At 33.4% G+C, this 21002-nt stretch overlaps 1 protein-coding gene across 1 annotated transcript; it reads left to right on the top strand.

Annotated features, from left to right (window-relative positions):
- The first annotated feature begins 709 nt into the window (after positions 1-709).
- On the top strand, positions 710-1222 carry LOC141718550 (uncharacterized). Its single transcript, XM_074520931.1, has one exon. It carries the CDS (start codon positions 710-712, stop codon positions 1220-1222), a length of 513 nt encoding a protein of 170 aa, XP_074377032.1.
- Positions 1223-21002: the final 19780 nt, after the last annotated feature.

The raw sequence follows: 21002 nt of genomic DNA, 5'->3' as shown, positions 1-21002 counted from the left end.
CCTTGTAAACCATGGAAATCTTTATCAACTCTTTTACATACCATGTTTCTAAATACCTAGTAAATCATATCTTGTACCATGTGAGGACCATAACTGAGGAGCGAATTATATAGTAATAGGATTGCATGTGCAAGTGGGTAAAGCTTAAAACCCACAAATAGTTTCAAAAAGAATCTTTATTGTTATATATGCCATGTTATCGTATTACTAAATAATTGCTCAATCAGGATTATAAGGAATGGTCACATTACCAAACCACCAATCAAAAACTCAAACCCAAGACCAAGAACTAAACCAAGAAACTCCTATGATGAACCGACTTGTTCAACTTTTGCAACAACATGTAGCCCCTAAAATCAGAAACTTCAAACATTTTCAGTTCGTGCATCCCCCATAGTTTGTTGGATTTCCAGAACCGATTAAAGCACAGTCGTGGTTAAGAGAAATGGAAAAGCATTCGAGTTAGTGGAAGTTAAGGATGAGAAAAAGGCGCAGTTCGCAAGTTATTACCTTTAGGTTGAGGCAAGTTATAGGTAAAAATTTTTAAAGGCGCTGCTTGAAGGAAAATTTATAATCTGGGAGAAGTTTACGGAGATGTTTTAGAGAAGTATTTTCCAAATTATATGCAAGACCAGTTGGAGATGAGATTTCTGAATCTGAAGCAGGGAAGCCGGAATTGACTTATTTTAAATATGGAAAGGTGGGCCATATGGTAAGGAATTGTAAGGAGCCTGTTCCGAAGGCAAATATGCTTAGGATTACTGGACCATCGCCCTCTATAACACCAGCAGCTCAGCCAAGGGCAAGAACGTTCAACATGACAATGAAAGATGCAGTGCAGGATGCGGATGTGGTGGCAGGTATGCTTGATATAAACTCAGTAGAAGTTAAAGTATTAATGGATTTTGGAGCAACTAGATCCTTTATTGCTAAAAGTGTTATTTCTAGATTAAAGTGTGTTGCATGCCCTCTCGAACCTAATTTGATTAGAGAAGTAGCGAATCAAGAAAGAGTTACTGCCAAGAGAATCTGTCCCATTTGCGGTAGGATTATAGAAGGTTGGCACTTTTCCGCTGACTTAATTCTTTTTAAGTTTGGAGAATTCAACGTTCTATTTGTGATGGATTGGTTTTCAAACCACTATGTGCAAATCAATTGTAGAAGCAAGAAAGTGAAATTAGAGACCAAGGATGGTATTGAAGTCATATTAAAAGGAAAGTAGCAAGAGAAAAAGTTTCTAATGGAATCCAAACGAAGAGACTGTTACGACATGGGTGTGAAGTGTATTTAGCACATCTGAAGAATGTAGAAAAGGAGTCCTTAAGGATCGAAGATATTCCAGTATTTAAAGATTTTCCCGATGTGTTTCCAGATGAATTACCTGGACTACCTCCAGACCGAGAGGTCGAGTTTACCATTGATTTGGCTCCTGGAACGAAATCAATACCGAAAGCTCCCTATCGAATGGAGATAAAAGAGTTACCGACGTAGTTACAGGAATTGCTGGATAAAGGAGTTATTTTCCTGAGTGTATCCCTGAGGGGTGCACTAGTGCTATTTGTAAATAAGAAAGATAAAAGGCTGAGGCTGTGTATCAATTATCGCGAATTGAATAAATTGAGGGATAAAAATAGGTATCATCTACCACGAATCAACGACTTTCTTTGATAAATGGGAAGGAGCTACTTGTTTCTCAAAGATTTAATTAAGATCTGGGTATCATCAGCTGAAGATTAAGCGGACAATATACCCAAGACGGCGTTTCGAACAAGATATGGACACTATGAGTTCTTGTGATGGCGTTTGGATTGACAAATACGCCAGCTGCATTTATGGATCTCAGGAATAAAGTGTTCAAGGAATATTTGGATAAGTTCGTGATCGTATTATTTATTGACGATATCTTGATATACTCCAAGACGAAGGAAGAATACATGGAATATTTGAGGATTTTATTGGAGATTTTGAGGAAAGAGAAGTTATATGCAAAGTTTTCGAAGCGTGAGTTTTGGTTAAAGGAAGTTCAATTTCTTGGACATGTAGTTAACAGTGAAGGTATTAAAAGCAGACCCAGCCAAAATAGAAGTTGTGATGAATTGGGATATGCCTAAGACTCCTATAGAAGTCATAAGCTCTCTTGGATTAGCAGGGTATTACAGAAGATTTGCAAAAGATTTTTCTAAGATTGATGTCCCATTGACTAAGTTGACAAGGAAGAATGAAAAGTTTATTTGGACGGATAAGTGCGAAGGAAGCTTTCAAAAGTTAAAGAAAAGGTGTGTAACCGCATCAGTGTAGGTTTCACCCAATGAAAAGGTAAGTTTGTGATCTATAGTGATCCTTTGTATAGAGGGATAGGTTGTGTGTTGATGCAACACGGGAAAGCGATAGTATATGTGACAAGGAAATTAAAGCCACACGAGCAGAAATACCTTACGTATAATTTAGAATTAGCAGCGATTATATTTGTCCTTAAGATTTGGAGGCATTATTCGTATGGTGTAAAGTGTGAAATTTATTCGGACCACAAAAGCTTAAAGTATATTATTACATAGAAAGAATTGACTATGTGGTGAAGGAGATAGTTGGAATTGATCAAAGATTATGACGATATTATCAGTTATCCTCCCGGAAAGGCGAATGTTGTAGCAGATGCGCTAAGCCGTAAAGAAGGGTTGAATGTGTTAAACTTCATCTGAGGAATTAATCAAGTATTTTAGGAAGTTGGAAATAGAGTGCGAATTCCAGAAATGGGAAGTGAGGTAATGTATGCAATGACTTTTCAGCCGGAAATTTTAGAAAAGATTCGACATCATCAAGAACAAATTATGAACCACAAGAAGGATAAGTTATCTGAAAAAGAAATTAAGGCTCAAAAGGATAATAAAGGAATATACCAAGTGGCTCGCGTATCTGAAATTTTTAGTGTTATGAAATTGAAACACGAGATTCTTCATGAAGCGCATAACTCAAGATTATCGATTCACCAAGGAAGTACAAAAATGTAAAAGGACTTAAAAGAAAGTTATTGGTGGCCAAATATGAAAAAGGAAGATTACGAAATGGATAAGTAAATGCTATATATGCCAGAAAGTAATAGCGGGACATCAGCGACCGAGTGGATTGCTTCAACCACTAGACATACCTGAACGGAAATGGGAGCTTATCACGATGAATTTCATGGTAAGATTACCAAAGACTAAGTCTAATCATGACGCAATATGGGTAATAATTGATCGATTGACAAAGTCAGCGCATTTCTTGCATATCAGTGAAAGATTATCATTGGAAAATTTTAGTTAAGATGTATGTGGATGAAATCGTGATGCGTCACGGAGTTCCAATGTCTATCGTATCCGGTAGAGATCCAAAGTTTAACTCGAGATCTTGGCGACAATTTCATGATCATTTGGAAGCTAAATGGAAAAATGAGTATGGCATATATCCTCCGCTGAACATCTGACAAAGCGAAAGGACTATTCAAATAATCGAAGATCCCCTACCTACAGGGACGAAGTTGGCGAACGTAAATTATTAGCCCATAGTTGATGCAACAGATGAAAGAGAAAATGGATTTGATTCACAAAAGGCTGATTGCTGCTCAAGATTGACAGAAGAAAGATGTAGATCAGAACAAGAAAGGATGTGATGTTCGCACCCGCAATCAAAGTATTGTTAAAGATCCCTCCATGGAAAGGTCTATCCAGATTCGGGAAGAACGGCAAGCTGAGTCCTAAATATACTGGAAAATTCGAAGTGCTAAGGCAAATTGGAAAAGTAGCATATAAGTTAGCGTTACCTCTGCAGATGCAACATCTTCATAACGTGTTTCATATTTCTCTTCTAAAAAAGTATAATGCTGATGGTAGTCATGTGATTGAGCTAGGACCCGTGGAAATTCAACGAGATCTATCAGATGTGGAGTATCCAGTATAAATTCTAGATCGTAAAGAAAAACCGCTTAGAAATAAGTTGGTGCATCTAGTTAGAGTTTTATGGAGAAATCCCAAGATAGAAGAGTCATCTTGGAAATTAGAAAGTGAATTGTGGGAGAAATATCCCCATTCTATTTATTTAGATTAGATTATGAGGACAGAATCCTTTTAAGGGGGTAGAATGTAACGACTGGGAATTTTCGCGAATTAATTATGCGAGTAAAGTGTAATAATGTGAATTATGTGTTATTATGTGAGGATGGAAATATTTAAATAAATATTATATTCCAGTTTGACTTGTTAGCTGGTATAAAGAGAATGATTGTGAAGCGTAGTTGAAAACGCTTAGCGTCGGGCCGTCGGTCAGGACGCGACCCGTTACGCGAAGAATGAATAATAGTAAAAAGGAAAATTTTATGATTAAGTATATTTCATTATGATACGTGATATGTGAATCTATGTTAAGGTGCATGATTATGTGATTATATGCTTGTATGATATTATTTGGAATTTTAGAAAATAAGAAGTGCATTAATGCAATTTAAATAAGTTATAAATGCAGTTTTATTCTTTAAGAAAAATAGTTTTATTTATAAATTTCAAATTTAAATTTCTAAAATTCTAAGCTATTTTATGATGTCACTCTTGTAATTTATCGATTTATGGTTTCAATTATAAAATGTATTCTTTGTAATTAATTAGATTATTAATTATTAGATTACCTAATTGCCCTTACATTCATTTCCACTCACAATATAAGGGAAGGGTAGTTGTGTCATTAACCACCCCACTATCTCATTTCAACTTAGCCAAATTACCACTTTAGCCTTGCATGCATTTTGTGCTAGTGGTAGAAGAATGATAGTTTGGTAAATTCCAAAATCCACTAACTTGTGCATGTGGGAGAATCAAATTAAAAGCTTTTGACCACTTCACTCATCACATTTTTTTTCACTCTCTCCCCTCTCTTCTCTCTTTTCTCTCTCGACTCTCTTCCTCCCTTCTTTTCTCTCTCTAACTGAGCTCTCTCTCTTTCTCTTCTTTACATGCAACACCCAATTTTACTTCGAATTTGAAGATCTTGCCATTTATCTTCATCCTTTTTAATTTATCTATCCATATACTCTTTGCATGTAAGCGTTTAAGAAAGTTTTTGCATCAATATCTCTTGGTTATATCTAAGAAAATATAATTTCTTAGTATATGACCTTAAGAGAGAGTATAGTATATAAGTTATGTGATTTTCTTGGTTTGTTTTGGAGATAGGTTCGACTTTTGCTATTTAAAAGGTGGGTTTTGATTTTTATTCAAAGTTTACAAAGGGTTTTGGTTCAAAGATTTGGTTTTTTGTTCGAATGAATGAGTTTTTCAAATGGGTTTTAATGTTCGATTGGTTTTGATGATATATATATATATATATATATATAAACCTTTATTTTTGAGTGGGTTTCTTTGCATGCATGTAAAATCTTAAGTATAATCAAGTTATATTTTGTTTGGTTTGGAAAGAAAATGGGTTAAATGATTAGATCATGGGTTTAATTAAGTTGGATTTGTGATTTAGAGTATTGCATGTTGAGTTGATTGATTGCATATCAATTCAACAAGTTGTTTTGTTGTTAATTTGGTTATTGTTTAATTTGGAAATAGAATTTGGTTTATATTGGATATGTGAGTAGATAAGTATGAATAAGTTCAGTTTTGATTATTAAAAGCATGGATTTCATTTAGTTTACAAAGGAATAAATGATTGGATTTATGCATGTTAAGATTTTGTTCAAAAATAATATTTTGGTTCAGTTTTTGATTTAAAAGAAATGATTTCAAGAAGTGTTCTTGTTTGGAATAGATTAAAATAGGTTTAAATTGTAAATGGAACCTTGCATGTCGATATTTGATAAATTGTTTGTGTTTTATTGAAAAAGCTGAATGGTATATGGTATTAAAAATATAACGCTCCCAAATCTGGGGTCAGAGGATTTGGTCGTCACGATGAAACTTCAATTCAAATTAATCTGTTTAATCAATAAATAAATGCCAGCGGAAGATAATTATTATTTATGACCCCAAACTACTCCAAGATCTTTAAAGGTTACAGTTCAAGAAACAAGATATCCAAATTCCATAAATAAATTTTTCACTTTCTTTTAAATCTCTTTTCATTAATTCTCAATCTCAAAACTTAACCCGCTAGTATAACTTCGAAAAGAAGTATACTAGGCCCAACTATAAAATACACAATTATAATATAATATAATATAAACAACTTTACACAATAAAACTTACACTATTTCGCAAACCCTGGACAACCATATTCCAAAAGCTTCTTCTTTGCTTCCTTGAATTACGCAGTCAAACAGCGCAAGCTAATCCTCACTGGAGGTTAAATTTAAAAACAGGCAAGTATGAGCGGAAGAAATGCTCAGCAAGATCATTATAACGAATATAGGGTCATTTTGATATAAAAGCGACATCTGCATTAGAGCAGAACATTTAAAATCATAATTTTTGAATCATAAAACTTTAGTTGAGGAACCCCAGAATTGATTCCTTAATTGTATTCAAAACCATTTTGATAGTTTTGAGCGAGATGCTTAAGCAATACTTTGAATCTCGACGAGAATAAAATCGTAAAACAGTGTTTACGAAAATATCGTAAACAATAATAATAAGGAACAATAATTATGGATTGAATCATAAACTTTACTCAAAACCGAACTCTTCAAATTAATACTTATTTTGTTGTCATATCAAATTAGATATCAATACGAACTTTGATGCTCACAACACCCATACTGAAGTCAACATCAATCATCTATACTAATACCACCTTTGATATTTAACAACAACGTAAGTATCAGCATAAATCAGAATCTGAATCAAAACTGCATTTCACCATTATTCCAAAATAGAATCAGTTGATAAATCATTTATTCTATGAATATAAAAAATGATAAGATAATTTAGATTGGGATCATTCTCCAAGGGACGTACTATCATATGCTGATCAGCCCATGTGATAGCACTGAGTTATGATTCGTAGAAACATGACCCCAAAAACACGAGTACTCAAACAAAAGGCAATATACCTTCCTGTGACAAAAATTGTCTCATAATATTCCATATGGCACTTAGAAATAGCCCTGTGCTGGACCGTCCGTCCCGGTCAGTTACGCAATTATGATCCAATTTTAAAACCTTTTATTGAGAAAGGAGTCATAATAATTGACACCCAAAATAATTTTATTCCCCCATTTCTTGGGTAGGAATATTCGCAACCAAATCACTTTTCTCAAAATCCAAAACATTTGTATATCCAGTAAGTTGATAAGTAAAATCACTTAGCTACTTTGAACATAGAATAGCGGAAGAATACTTGCATAAACAGAATCATTTAATTCAGCGATATGTAAAACATTTATCTATTCTAAACTGAGAATAGGGAAAGCAATACTTGCATAAGAAGATTTAAAATAAATATCACTTGAACAATAAGTGATGATAGGGATACTTGCCTTTGAGATTTAGTAGTTAGTCACACTCGCAATGACACATATATTCTGACATTCGGTCTCAAAACATCACCGCCTTTATTTTACTAATCCTTTGGTCTGCTGCTCATGCAGTGCTGAAACCCAATATTCCCTTATATTCCACTTTAGTCTTCATCCATACCATCTGGTCCTGATCGTCTTGAAAGACTCGCATCTATAATTAAAAGATACAATTTAATCGTCTAAACGAGAATTACTCGACGAACCGCGCGTCAAAACCCTATCCTCTACCCATACGATAGCCCACATATAAAGGAAACAGTCAAACACAGGACTCTTGACCCACATATGCACATAATTCACATAGAACGTAAAAATGTAACTCACATATCACATAATTCATATCATATATGACTCGGTTCGTCAAAAGGTTCGACTTGGTACGTTTAAAACTGATATCGGGTCAAAAATATGATTTATCGATCAATAATCGACTCAGAATCAATTTGTAAATCAATAAACCTTTCAAAACAAAAGAATTTGGGTCTTGAAAGTATTTTTATTGAAAGCGGAATATTTTTCTGAGTCTATACGCGTTCGTTTCGTATTAAACGGATGCACGGTTATTTATTACGAATAAAATACGAATAAATCAATTAATACTAATATTAATTGATTTTTAAATACCTAAATATATTTTTAAAAGCTCAAAATAATTTTTAAATCATTATTTAGGAAAAATCAGAATTAAAAATGATTTTTCCATAATTTTTGGAATTAAAACAAAATTAATACAAATTATCTAAATAAACTAATTAATTATCAAAATAATTAATGAATTTAAATGAATAAAATTTTCGGAGTTTTGAAAATAATAAAAGGAAATATTTTTTTAGAAATTTAAATTAGTTAAGTAAATAATTTTTAGAATTTAAAAATAATGATTAAATGATTTTTGAAATTAAAGTAAATAATTTTTAGGAAGTAGAAAATGATTTTTTTGATTAAATTTTAAAAGAAAAAAGGAGAAACAGAATTAGGGAACGAAAATGGGTAATTCAGGAATCAAAATCGGGTCAGCCAAAATAGAAGCGGGTTAGGTATGAACATAAGAACGGGTCGGGAAGAACTCCCGCCGGAGTTCTTATAAACCCAGATTTCGGTTCCAAATTCCGGCCACCACGGAAAATTCCGGCAAGGTCTGGGCAGCCTTAAATGGCCCTGATTATGATGATTTCTATATGCGGTTCAGTCTTAAGCAATCAGGAAAATACCTAGCATCTATCTGCCACCAAAACCATCTACTCAATCGCCGATTCCGACGATTCCACCATGGAAATCGGCGAAACCTTGCATTTTCCGGCAACAACCCGATCTCCACAAATCTTCGACCAAAATTCAAAGTTTACATATCCAATTAAAGCTGGAAACACGTTAAATCTATTCCTAGCATCCTAATCAACAAACAATCCACATAGGATCCAGAAAATCAAAAGTTAAAAACGATCATACACCATAACTCGAATGGGCCAATTCGGGAATAAAACGAACACAACAATCATATAAATCGACTATACACAATCTCAGGAGACTTATTGAGTCATCAAAAACATCTGAAAATCATCACAAGATTTATACCCAATTCTATAAAAGTAATAAAATATAAATTTTATATCAAAATTCCCCAAAAATTGCGAATAATTCAAAAATATAGAAATACTGCGTATTTGAAATACGATTGATTTTATAAAAATAAACACACGAATTTTGTGGATTTTGACGTCCCGGTGGGGTCCAGGTCCGTTAATTTTTGAAAAACAAAAACGATACTTAATTTAACAGAAAATTCCAAAAACACGCAAAATACAATCAAATGCACATACATCGAGATAAAATGAATAACGCAATTAAAACACACATCTAAATTACAGATCGATTCATATAAATACATCTTAAACACGTAACAAGTATCCTATTGGATCATATCGGATCCGAAAATAGATTATTTAGCCGCTAAGTAACTATAAAACGATACAATTTAGTATCAGATTTGGATAATTATCAAAACTGGGCTTCTTATAAAACACTTTATACGAAGATAAGGTAATAATATCCCGTCTTTCGATAATACGGGTTTTGTTGATTTATCAAAATGATTATCGTATCAAAAATTTTATGCCGGGACGCATATGGGTTGAACCGTAATCCGGATTGAAAAAGTTAAAACACGGGAAATGTCCGAAATTACCAGATTAGGTTAGGAACGAGTTTTCGGAAAGTTTCGGGTTGCAAAAATGCAAAAACGGTTGAGGTTGGACGATTCCAGGCTTTATAAAAATAGTTTTGTAATTATACAGAAAATAATTAATAAATCCATAAAGCATTATAAATTCATATAATAGTCCAAAATTACCAGGAAATTACCACAATTATCTATATTTTATTCTGGACACATAAAAATTAAAATACTCAAATAATATCATATATAAACAGCCAAAACATTAACTCCAGTTACCAGATAATTCACTAAAATTCACATTAAATCACATAAACCATTTCAAATAATTATAATAATAATATTTGAAAATATGGGATATTACAAAAAAGGGTTGATTCAAGTTGTTTGGTCAATTTGATTCTAGAGTCTAATTATATAGTTTGTGTAAGATTGATTTGGTGTTTAAAAGATGTCGTTAGTTGCATGTCAAGTTAAGTGGTTGCATGTTGATTTCTTGGCTTGGTACCATTTGTTTTGTTTCGAATATTATAGTTAAAAATGAAGAAATTGTTGTTTAGTTGTCGAGTTATTTAGATCGTGATTGTTTTGTTAAGATATAGATTTAAGTATACAAGTATGTACTCGCTATGTGTTATATGAGTACTCTATGATTATGCTTGAATATACGAGTTAAGTATATAAGTATATACTACTAAGTGCTATGTGAATATTCTGTGATTATACTCGTGTAAATAAGTTATGCTTTAATGCGAGTTGGGATAATCGTTGGACGTTCAGGGAACGTCGAGTGCGAATAAGTATCTAATTAGGGATTATGTTTTGGATCGTAGATTCAGATAGCGGAGGCACTCAGGATTGTAGATTCAATTAGTGGAATCATTAAGGCTAGAAAAGGGAAAGAAAACTTAGGTGGCAGTAGTTCAGCTTCAGTAATTCGGTTTCAATTTCAGTAAAGCAGGAAAGCGATTTAAGCAAGTAACTCTGCCTTGTCTTATGAATTGATATTGATAATTCCATGTTTGACCATTTACAACCACTTGATTGATTCATACCTGATTACATTTCCTATTTCCTTTGTCACCCTATGATCTCGTAAACCCTAAGAGAACCTTTATGAATTCCCTTGAGAAATGTCTTGAGTAACCTGAATTCTTCAGTAACTTGAATACCTTTACCTTGTTGATTAATTCCCTTGAATACCTTTTCCTTGATGATTAATTCTCTTGAATACCTCAAACTTGATTTCTAGTATTGCTGCAATAACTCCCTATATTGACCATTGCTTATAATTCAAATTCCATGAACTACATTTATTTTATAACTATCCTTTATTTCCATATCCAAACTTTGTAACTGGATGTACGCCATGTACTACACTTGATATCAGACACCCCTACCTTTGTTGATTATCGTTATAACTCTTTTTCAATACTTCTTCTCTAGTTGTTGAACCATTGATATTCATCCTTGATGACCCCTCTAGTATGAGGATAGTTCTTCTTTTGATAAGAATCTCGTAATCCTAATCCTTTGATTGTTGATCGTAGTTTTATTGTTTGTAGTCCCTTAAAGATTGATATGATTCTTTCATGCCTTAAGAACTTTTGAAATGTTATTCTTTCTGGCATCTAATTCTTATAAAAATGCAAAGTTTTTAAAAGTTGAATTGCCAAAGGGGCAAAAATGTTTTCTTGCGAATTGCCAATGGGGAAAAATGTTTTCCTAACTTAGTGGATTGGACCTAGACGCAAGTCCTTTTCACACTTATTGATAGGCTCACATATAGCCTAGGGATCCCATTATATTTGAGAACCCAGCACGGTTCGGGATTACTTCGCGGCTGATCACCGGCTGTAATCCGTAGCGTCATAAAATTATTTTGAGCAATGATTTGGTTAAAAAGTTTTGATTTAAATAATGAGGCCATGATACCATATATCTTGTTCCATGATATTATTATTCTTTTCTGATATGAATTCTACTATTGAATTGTGATGAATGTCGGCTTTCACCCTATCCTGATCCTTGATTCTTGAAAGCCCAAACCTTTCTTCATAATTCTTGTATAGCTAAAGATAGAAATCTGCCACCTAGAGATTTAAAAGTAAAATGCTTCAGATTTTACTATTGTTATTATTTTTGCTTTATAGAACTGATATGTAGTTACTTGCTGAGATTTTGTGCTCATTTATATTTGTTTTGCTCTAACCATGGCGGTTAAAAAAGAAGATGGCCAGACTTAGGTGTTCAGCTTGTATGAGCATTCCTGGCAGTCCCTACCGTGTCATAGGTTTCTAGATGCCAGAGCAGGTAGCAGTGAGTGTGAGCATGCGTAGTAGATGGAAGGATTCTTTAAATTTGTTCAGATACAATGGGTTATTTATCCGTTCCAAGTCATAATCGATTGTGTAAATTAAATATTATTTTGGGTTGTAATATATAATATCTGGTTGGTAGTTGTAATCTTGTCTCAAACTTAATCATGTTTGATCCTGTTATTACTTAATCGGGGTTTATGCTTATTTATTATTAGTTTAATGGTGTGTGAGTCCTCATTTCCTAACCGTGAGATTGAGGTCATCACATAAGTCCTGAATCTCTTCAATATAAACGAAGTGATTCGAATGCTTACAGGTACTTTGTTCTTTGTAATGAGTGAACCAAAAAGAACTTTGGACACTTTATTACAATTGCCTATTTCAGTTGTATCTATACCATTAAGTATATGAATGTCACGCACTTTATAATTTAAAGTAGACATTATAAATCTAGGAAGAAAAATCACTTCACCTCTTGATGTTAAAGGCATTATGAGCCTGGTGCTGAGCTCCTCCATTATCAGATTTCCTACATTGAGCTGCCTGTTGTGAGCCATAAAAAACACCATCTTTTCAATAACACTTGAAATGTTGTCATATCTTGTCTTCCTACAGGTGAATGTCCTCACAATATAATCAAACATGAAAGATTATTCCCTCCTTAGGTACTTCTTGTTCAAGCTAGCCAGGTCGATTCTTTCACTGTAGTTGATGAAATCCATAAACTCATCCAGCTCATCTTGTGTTGGAACCTCCACCAAATTGTCAGTTGGGATGCCCAAAGCTACATTGACATCATCTTCATAAAATTCCACCTGTTGGCCTTAAATGGAGCAATTAACCACCATGAACATAGTTTGGTTCTTATGCACCACTATTCTTATCACAGCTGTATTCCAGAAATCCCTTAGAATGTCCAAGTACAGTACTGGATTTGCTGTTAGAGCACCTGCAGAGTAAGTTTCAGAAAACTTCACAAAGCTCTTGAGACTGTCAAGAGCTTGATTTGCATCGGTAAAAGCAAGATAATTGGTGCCCTCCTTTGGGATGAAAGGTGTAACTGTGTTTGATGCCATTGGAATAGTTTGAATTGGAGTGGGTAAGAAAAATTAGAGAGAAAGGGCTTGAAATGAGAGAAAAAAATTTGGAAAAATTAGGTCACTTAGAGATCTCGAAGGCGTAAAGAGGTGTATGTCGACATGTCTGGGTATTTATAGTAAAAGGTAAATGACTTATCGAGAACTCAAAATAAATATTTGGAATTTGCTTATCAAGAAATCATTTTAAGAGAATAAATACATTCGATATGTCATTTTCCTGACTCTTATCGAGAACTAGAGAATGACTTATCGAGATGTCAAAAAAATACTCAGTTTGTCCAGAATGGAATGAAATATTCCAAGATTATATTAATTAAATCAATCTAAAATTAGAATAAATTTATTTCAATAGTATCATGCTGAAAATAATTTATTAAATAAAATTATTTCAATCTGAGTTAAGATAAGTTTAAATTGTACTTGTAGAAAACTCAAAATAATTCACTCGAGATCTCTATAATACTTATCGAGAAGTCATAGAGTGACTTATCGAGACGTCCATTCGAGAAGTCTGGTAATGACCTTATTCGAGAAGTCTGGTAATGACCTTATTCGAGAAGTCCATGAGAAATCTAACAAAGACTTATCGAGAACTCTATCGAGAAGTCAAAATAACTTATCGAGATGTCCACTCGAGAAGTCCAAAACTGACTTATCGAGAACTACTTCGAGAAGTCTCAAAATGACTTATCAAGAAGTCATTTATACTTATCGAGAACTCAGTCTCTATGTACTTTTGCTGCTTTTCAGGTCTGTCTTTTATTAACTACGTATATTGAAGATATTAATTAACAAAGATACAGTTTACTTATAATTTGAAAAATTCTAAGTTAACAAAACTAAAATAAAAAATAAATATGCAGAGAAATCTGAAATATTTATAATTCATATTTCAGTTAATTTCCAACTAATCAAATGAATTTTGATTCATTAGAAATAAATCTGTTGTAAAACATTAGATGAGTTCTTGCCTTTAGGATGAAGAATTTAGCATTCCAATTTCACCTACAAGTCTAGTGAAGTTGCTTCATCCAATGGTTTAGCAAAAATGTCAGCTAACTATTTTTTTTTGGAACAAAAATAAGCTCAATGGTATCATTTACAGCATGTTCTCTAATAAAATGGTACCTTAAATCAATGTGCTTTGTTCTAAAATGATAAACTGGATTAGCCATAATAGATATAGCACTGGTATTGTCACAAATAATTAGAATTTTGTGTAACACTAGGCCATAATCCGATAGTTGATTTATAATCCAAAGCACTTGAGCACAGCAACTTCCAACAGCTATGTATTCAGCCCCAGTTGTGGAAGTTGACATAGATTGTTGTTTCTTTCTATACCAGGATACAAGTCTCTGTCCAAGAAACTGACAGCTTCCATTAGTGCTCTTTCTGTCAACCCTGCATCTAGTAAAATCTGTATATGTGTATCCAACATCTTCAAATCATGTTCCCTTAGGATACAATAATCCCAAGTTTGGAGTCCTTTTTAGGTATCTAAAAATTCTCTTCACAACCATCAAATGTGATTCCTTTAAATTTGGCTTAAAATCTTGCACACAGACATGTTGCAAACATAATGTTTGGTCTACTAGTAGTCAAATACAACAAAGATCCAATCATCCCTCTATAACCTGAAATGTCTACACTTTTTCCCTTTTTATCTTCATCCAACTTTGTAGCTGTAGACATAGGTGTTAATGTTGGTGAACAATCAACAATACCAACCTTCTTCAATAAAACCTTGAAATTTCCATCACTTCTTTGACTGACTTAAAGTCCAAGAAAGTAACTTAACTCTCCCATCATACTCATTTCATACTCACTCTTCATGAGCTTTGAGAATCTTTGACATAGCTTTTCATTAGTAGAACCAAAAATGATATCATCCACATAAATCTGAACTAGCATCATATCACCACCATGCTGCTTGTAGAAGAGAGTCTTGTCTATTGTTCCTCCATTAAATCCATGTTTAAGAAAAATTCTGACAGCGTGTCATACCAAGCTCTAGGTGTTTGATTTAGTCCATAGAGTTCCTTGAGTAATTTGTATACAAAGTCTGAAATATTCTGGATCTTCAAAGCCAGGTGGCTGTTGCACATAAACTTCTTCTTCCAACTCACCATTAAGGATTGCACTCTTTTCATCAATTTGATACACCTTGAAATTTAAGTGTGCAGCAAATGGAAGAAAGATCATTATTACTTTAAGTCTTGCAACTGGAGCAAAAGTTTTATCATAATCATTTCCTTCTTCCTGTGAGTATCCTTTTGCAACCAACCTTGCTTTATTTCTTGTTACAATCCCATTTTCATCCATTTTGTTCCTAAACACCCACTTTGTTCCAATTACACTTTTGGTCTTTGGTGCAGTAACCAATTTCCAAACTTTATGTCTTTCAAACTGATTTAGCTCCTCTTGCATAGCAGATATCCAATCAGGATCAAATAAAGCTTCCTCAGTTTTTTTAGGCTCAACTTGTGAAAGAAAACATGCATGAAGACATTCATTTGCAGTTGCACTTCTAGTCCTCACTCCAGCAGTTGGATCATCAATATTTGCTTCTCTTATGTGACTCCTATTTATTTCCTGGTATGAGTTTGCTGACTTGAGTTTTCTGTTTTTTTCTTCACAATTGGACGACTTGCAGAACTTTCTCTACTTTCTCCCCCTATGTTTGTGCTATCAAATTCAGGTGTTTGAGATGAGTTCCATTCTCATGATTCACTTGTTCAGTTGACTCTTCATCCATTCTGTGATTTGTGTTAACTTTAGCTTCATATTCAGAATCACAATCGATATTGAGATTTTCAAATTTAAGGGCCTTAACTTAATTTTCATCAAGGCATTCCAAGCATGGACACTTGTCATCATCAAAAGTCACATCTCTTGTTACGACCGGTATTTCTAAATCTTATCTATATATAATTATGTGTTTATAATTGAGATTTAAATTGTGTAGAATTATAAATGTGGGTGATTTATATGTTGAGTGCCTGTAAATTAAGTGTTTAATGTATTAGTTTATACAAAAAAAAATTGAAAAGAAAATCTTATTATTTAGTATTTTTAAATGATAATCAAAAGTTTTTCATTTTATATAAAAAATCAATTTTTAAAAATCTTTCAACAAAAAATATTTCAAATTTTATATCATTAAATTTCTAAAATCATAAGCTATTTTATGATATACATTTTGTGATTTATGGAAGTGTATTTATATTTATAGAAATTGTTAGTTAATTTTCAAATTTGCAATTTACTTAGTTTCCCATGCATGCATTTTACTCCCAACACAAGATAAGGGCAAACTTGGAAATTCCAACCCCACTAACTACTACTTCACTAGCCAAAGTACATAAACAACCTTGCATGCAAATCTTGCTAGTAGTGGAAGAAGGATAAAATAGTAAAATTTAACTCCACTTACTACATACATTTGAATATTATTATTTGAATAACCAAAAGCTAGTAAAAACACTCAACCTCACCTCATTCTCACTTCACTCCACTCCATTCTCACCTCTCTTCTCCCTCTTTCGGCCCTCTCTCGGCCGAAGCCCCCACCCCCATTCTCCTTCATTTTTCATTCAAACATCCATTCTCCATTAAGTAATCACTTCCCATATATTGTTCATTTATAAATCAAAGAGTTTATGATAAAAAATATATATTTTAATCTTGCATGGTAGTGTTTTGCTAAACTCAAAGTGAACACCTTTGATTCTTGTGAATCTAAGGTTTTCACCATGAGATATATTAACGTGGGGTTGAGAATGGCTAGACATGAGTGTGTCACACTTGTGCAAATCTTGTTTTCACCCTAATCCATTCGTCCATGACTTGTTAAGAGCCGAATGGATGGTGTTCTTGTTGCTTTGTTTGATTTTTGTATGTTTATGTGATAATAGCATGGATTTGGAAATAAAAACTTGATAAAACTCCTTGCATGCTAAATGATCATATTAGTTATGGTTAATTATAGGCTTGCATGTTGATTCTATGATGAAATTTATATGGAAACCATATTGTTTTTGGCTTGTAAGTTCGAAAGCATGCATGTATAGGTTCAACACATGATTTTCGAAAGTTCTTGATCATTTGGATTGATTTTTGTTAATAAACTCTAATTTCAGTTGAGTTAAGATATTAATTATGATTTGTGCTCCTCGTTATGTGATTTTTATTCGTATGTATATGGAGGATTTGAATTGTTATTTTCAAAATTGTGATGACTTGTAATTAGTGTATTAATTTGACTCTTGTTTTGCTATATTGCACTTTAGGTAAGGGTGATCTCCACTAAGCCAATATTGTGTGTGGGAGTGTTAGTTCAGTAGGTTCCCTTGGTTGAGGTTTAGTTTGGGTTTTGGTTGATGTTTGGTTTGGTTTGTCAAGTGGGAATCATGGTGGAAAGGGTACATTAGATTTTGCAGATTTTCAGTTTGGTATCATGAGGTTTAGGGTGAGATATGACCTTGTCATTGTAATGCACTTTGAGTCCCAAGCCACCAGAAGCTAGTAATAGGAGTATATTTCAGATTTTAGATGTTAATTAGAGGTTTGTAGGTTGTTTGGTTAGGTGCACGAGTGAAAATGCTAATTCTATCCGGTAGGGGACAGTTTGACTGCAACCTAGAAATGAGGAGTTTTGACCATGTCATGGGTAGGCCCTCACTAGGCCTTGGTTCGCCCTAGTTAGAGGGAGTATCAGAGGTGTTTTTCCATCCATATTTCATAGGAATTGAGTTAGAATCATATGTCACAAGTTAGTGCAAAATAGGACACTTTTCTGTCTAGAAAACAGGGAACCATGGACTTTAAGCTTAGGCCTAGGGAGGCCCAAGCTAGGCCTTTGAGTCACACCAAGTTTTGGAGATACCTTATGATCAGAAGAGTCTAGTTTAGAAGTTTGGGAGGTAAACTTGAGGTGTAAGGGTGTCAACTGTACTCAAAAACCCATTGATGTCATCCTGAAAATACTATAATGAGCACATTCACTTAACATTTAGTTTTAGAGCACTTATGAGTGAAGCCTAGGTTGACCATCATAGTTGTAAGATAATATGAGGTCAGTAGAGTGTAGGGCCTAGGTTAGGGTCAATAGTAACTTGATGGTTTAGGAAAGGCACTTCGAGTTAAAAGGTCAATATTAGGAGTTTTGACTATTTTAGCATAACTAAGTGACTTGAGTAAGTGGAGTGAGATCATCTAAGCTTAGTGATGAAATATAATGTGTTGATATATTATTATGTACTTAAATGTGTTATGTGAGCATATGTGGCTATGTGAACTATTATGCTTATAAAGTAATTGTAAGCATGCATGTGTATATAGGCCTAAGTGCTAATGTGCTTAATTTCGGTTTATAATTAGGTTGAGTTGGTGAGAATATATTATAATGAGGTTATTATTATTTTGTGTAGGCTCACGAGACAAGGGTAAACTTGCCATTAAAGTTGTGTAAAGCTCCCAGTTGCTCCTACCTTCCAATCAAGTCAAGCCTTTCTTAAGGCAAGTGTTTCAACCTACCTTTTGTTTACACTACAAGTGTGTGTTAACCCAACTTTTATATATGATGCAAGTATTCTAATTCACCTTGATATATATATATACATGATCCAAGTGTTTTCAATTCTATCTTTCGTATTATATGCAAGTGCCATGAACCCTTAAGTATCAAATGCAAGTAGTTTAACTTTACTTGAAGATTGTTATGCAAGTAACTCAAAACTCATATCGTGCTAGTATACCAAAGTAATTGTGATGTTGAACCCTGTATAAGTTATACTCAGTAAACTTATCTTAACACCTAAAAGTCAGTTATTCCTTAAAGTTGTTCATGATTTCTTGATAACTCTATTTTTACCCCTAAACCATGATACCCTGTTATACTTTGAACTGATGTTTACCTTCTTTATATTTTAATACTTATGTCTTATTTGGAACCACTAGGGATGACAATCGGGTCGGATCGGATCGGGTATTGCATAATCCATATCCAAACCCAAAAATTTTATCCATACCCGAATCCGACCCGAACCCGAAAAATACTCGAAAATGAATACCCGAACCCGATCTATCGGATTCGGGTATACCCGAAACCCGAAATTTTTTTAATTTGATATTAATACCCGAACCCGAAACCCGAACCCGAATCCGAAATCTGAAAATTTGTATAATTATTGATATTGCAAGTGCTTAGGATCTAACACGCGACTTGTAGAGAATGAGTTTTAACGTGTCATCTTCAACCACTACACCACATCATTAATTGTGTTATTATATCTATAGCTAAAATTAAAAACATCAACTCAATTGATACCCAATTTTTTAGATTTATTACTAAAAGATGTTTTGTTAACCTTATAAACCTTATCACCCATTTAAATATTAATTAATTATATTTAATTAAACTTTATAATTAGTTAATTTTTAACATAAATATAAAAATATATGTTCAATAAATTATATAATAATATGTATAATGTATATTATTAATATATATATAATAATATTATAATATTATAATGTGTAATATATAAAATTCTAATATTATATATATAATTAATATATATATAATAATTCGGGTTTTTTCAGATTTCGGGTTCGGATCGGGTTCGAATAGAGTTTCGGATTTCGGATCGGGTTTCAGATCGGTATACCTAATATCCAAATCAAAATCCAAAAATTTTTGGGTTTAAAAATTAAATCCATATCCAAATCCAAAAAATCGAGTTTGGTAAATCCAAAATTTCAGGTTTCGGATCGGGTATCCGTCGGATCGGATTATTTTGTCATCCCTTGGAACCACTACATTGAACCTAGTTGACCTAGTTCTTTTATACTATTCAATAACCCTGTTAAACTCCATTAAAAAATCCTTAAAAATCCTATTTAATATTGTGATCTCTTTAAACATTAAATTGTTGATCTATCTAAAGCCTAACCTTATGTAGTTACAACTAGCAACTTTAATTCTTGCACCTTGAGTTAATGTCTTGAATTCAATATAACCCTGATTATTTGGTTAATACCCTTATGCTTATTGATCCGATTTCTTGTGAATAAAAACTTTGCAATACCCGTTGATAAGATATCAGTCTAGTTGATCATGGCCTTAAAATTGATTGAACCTATTCCGTGTGCTTCGAGGTTGATCTAGAACCCCTGATAAGGAAGTTTACTGGTTAAGAATTTAAGCGTCACTTGGCATCAGTTTTTAAAATGAAAAGTTAAAAGTGGATTTTCAGTCCCAAAGGGGGACGAATGTTTTCTTTAAATAGTGGATCTGGACTGAGACGCAAGTCCTTTCCACTCTTAATTTATAGGCTTAAAAGTTGCCTAGGGATCCCATTAATGTTCTAGAACCCAGCGAGGTTCGGGATTACTTCGCGGCCGATCACCGGCTGTAATCCGTAGCGTCATAAAATGGTTTTTGGTAAATAAATGGTTTTTAATTGTTTTGTTGCAAATAAATGATGCCATCACCCTGAAAGTTTATCTCTTGTTACTATATTGTTGAATCTTTCATTTCCATTGTTATCCTTTCATTCTTGTTTATGTATTATATAGAACTTGTTGAGCATTTGGCTCACTACTTGCTTTCACCCTGATATTTCAGCTAGCAGATATGGTTAGATTCAAGCAGACCGCGCGTAAGACTTGTGATGCCAATTCGTATGTTCGAGCTCAGGTAGTATAGTGATCGTTTTGTGTGAGGACTCGATATTAAAATCAGGTTGTAATAGTTAATAGTGTTGGGCTGTTCCAAACCCTAAACTGTAAGATCTTGGATTCAGATGTATTAATTTCCTTTTGATAACTATTGTGATTATTCGTATAGTTTCTTTTGTTAAATTTGGGGTGTGACAGGGTTTTTGGTATCAGAACTACGGTTTAAAGTCCCT

This window comes from Apium graveolens, chromosome 4 (genome assembly GCF_009905375.1).
Source record: "Apium graveolens cultivar Ventura chromosome 4, ASM990537v1, whole genome shotgun sequence".
In the NCBI taxonomy this organism is placed as follows: Eukaryota; Viridiplantae; Streptophyta; class Magnoliopsida; order Apiales; family Apiaceae; genus Apium; species Apium graveolens.
This window is presented reverse-complemented; position numbering and strand designations above follow the sequence as displayed.

Excerpts from the sequence above, each read along its gene's own strand:
- LOC141718550 (XM_074520931.1), top strand. The coding sequence starts at position 710 with ATGGTAAGGAATTGTAAGGAGCCTGTTCCGAAGGCAAATATGCTTAGG.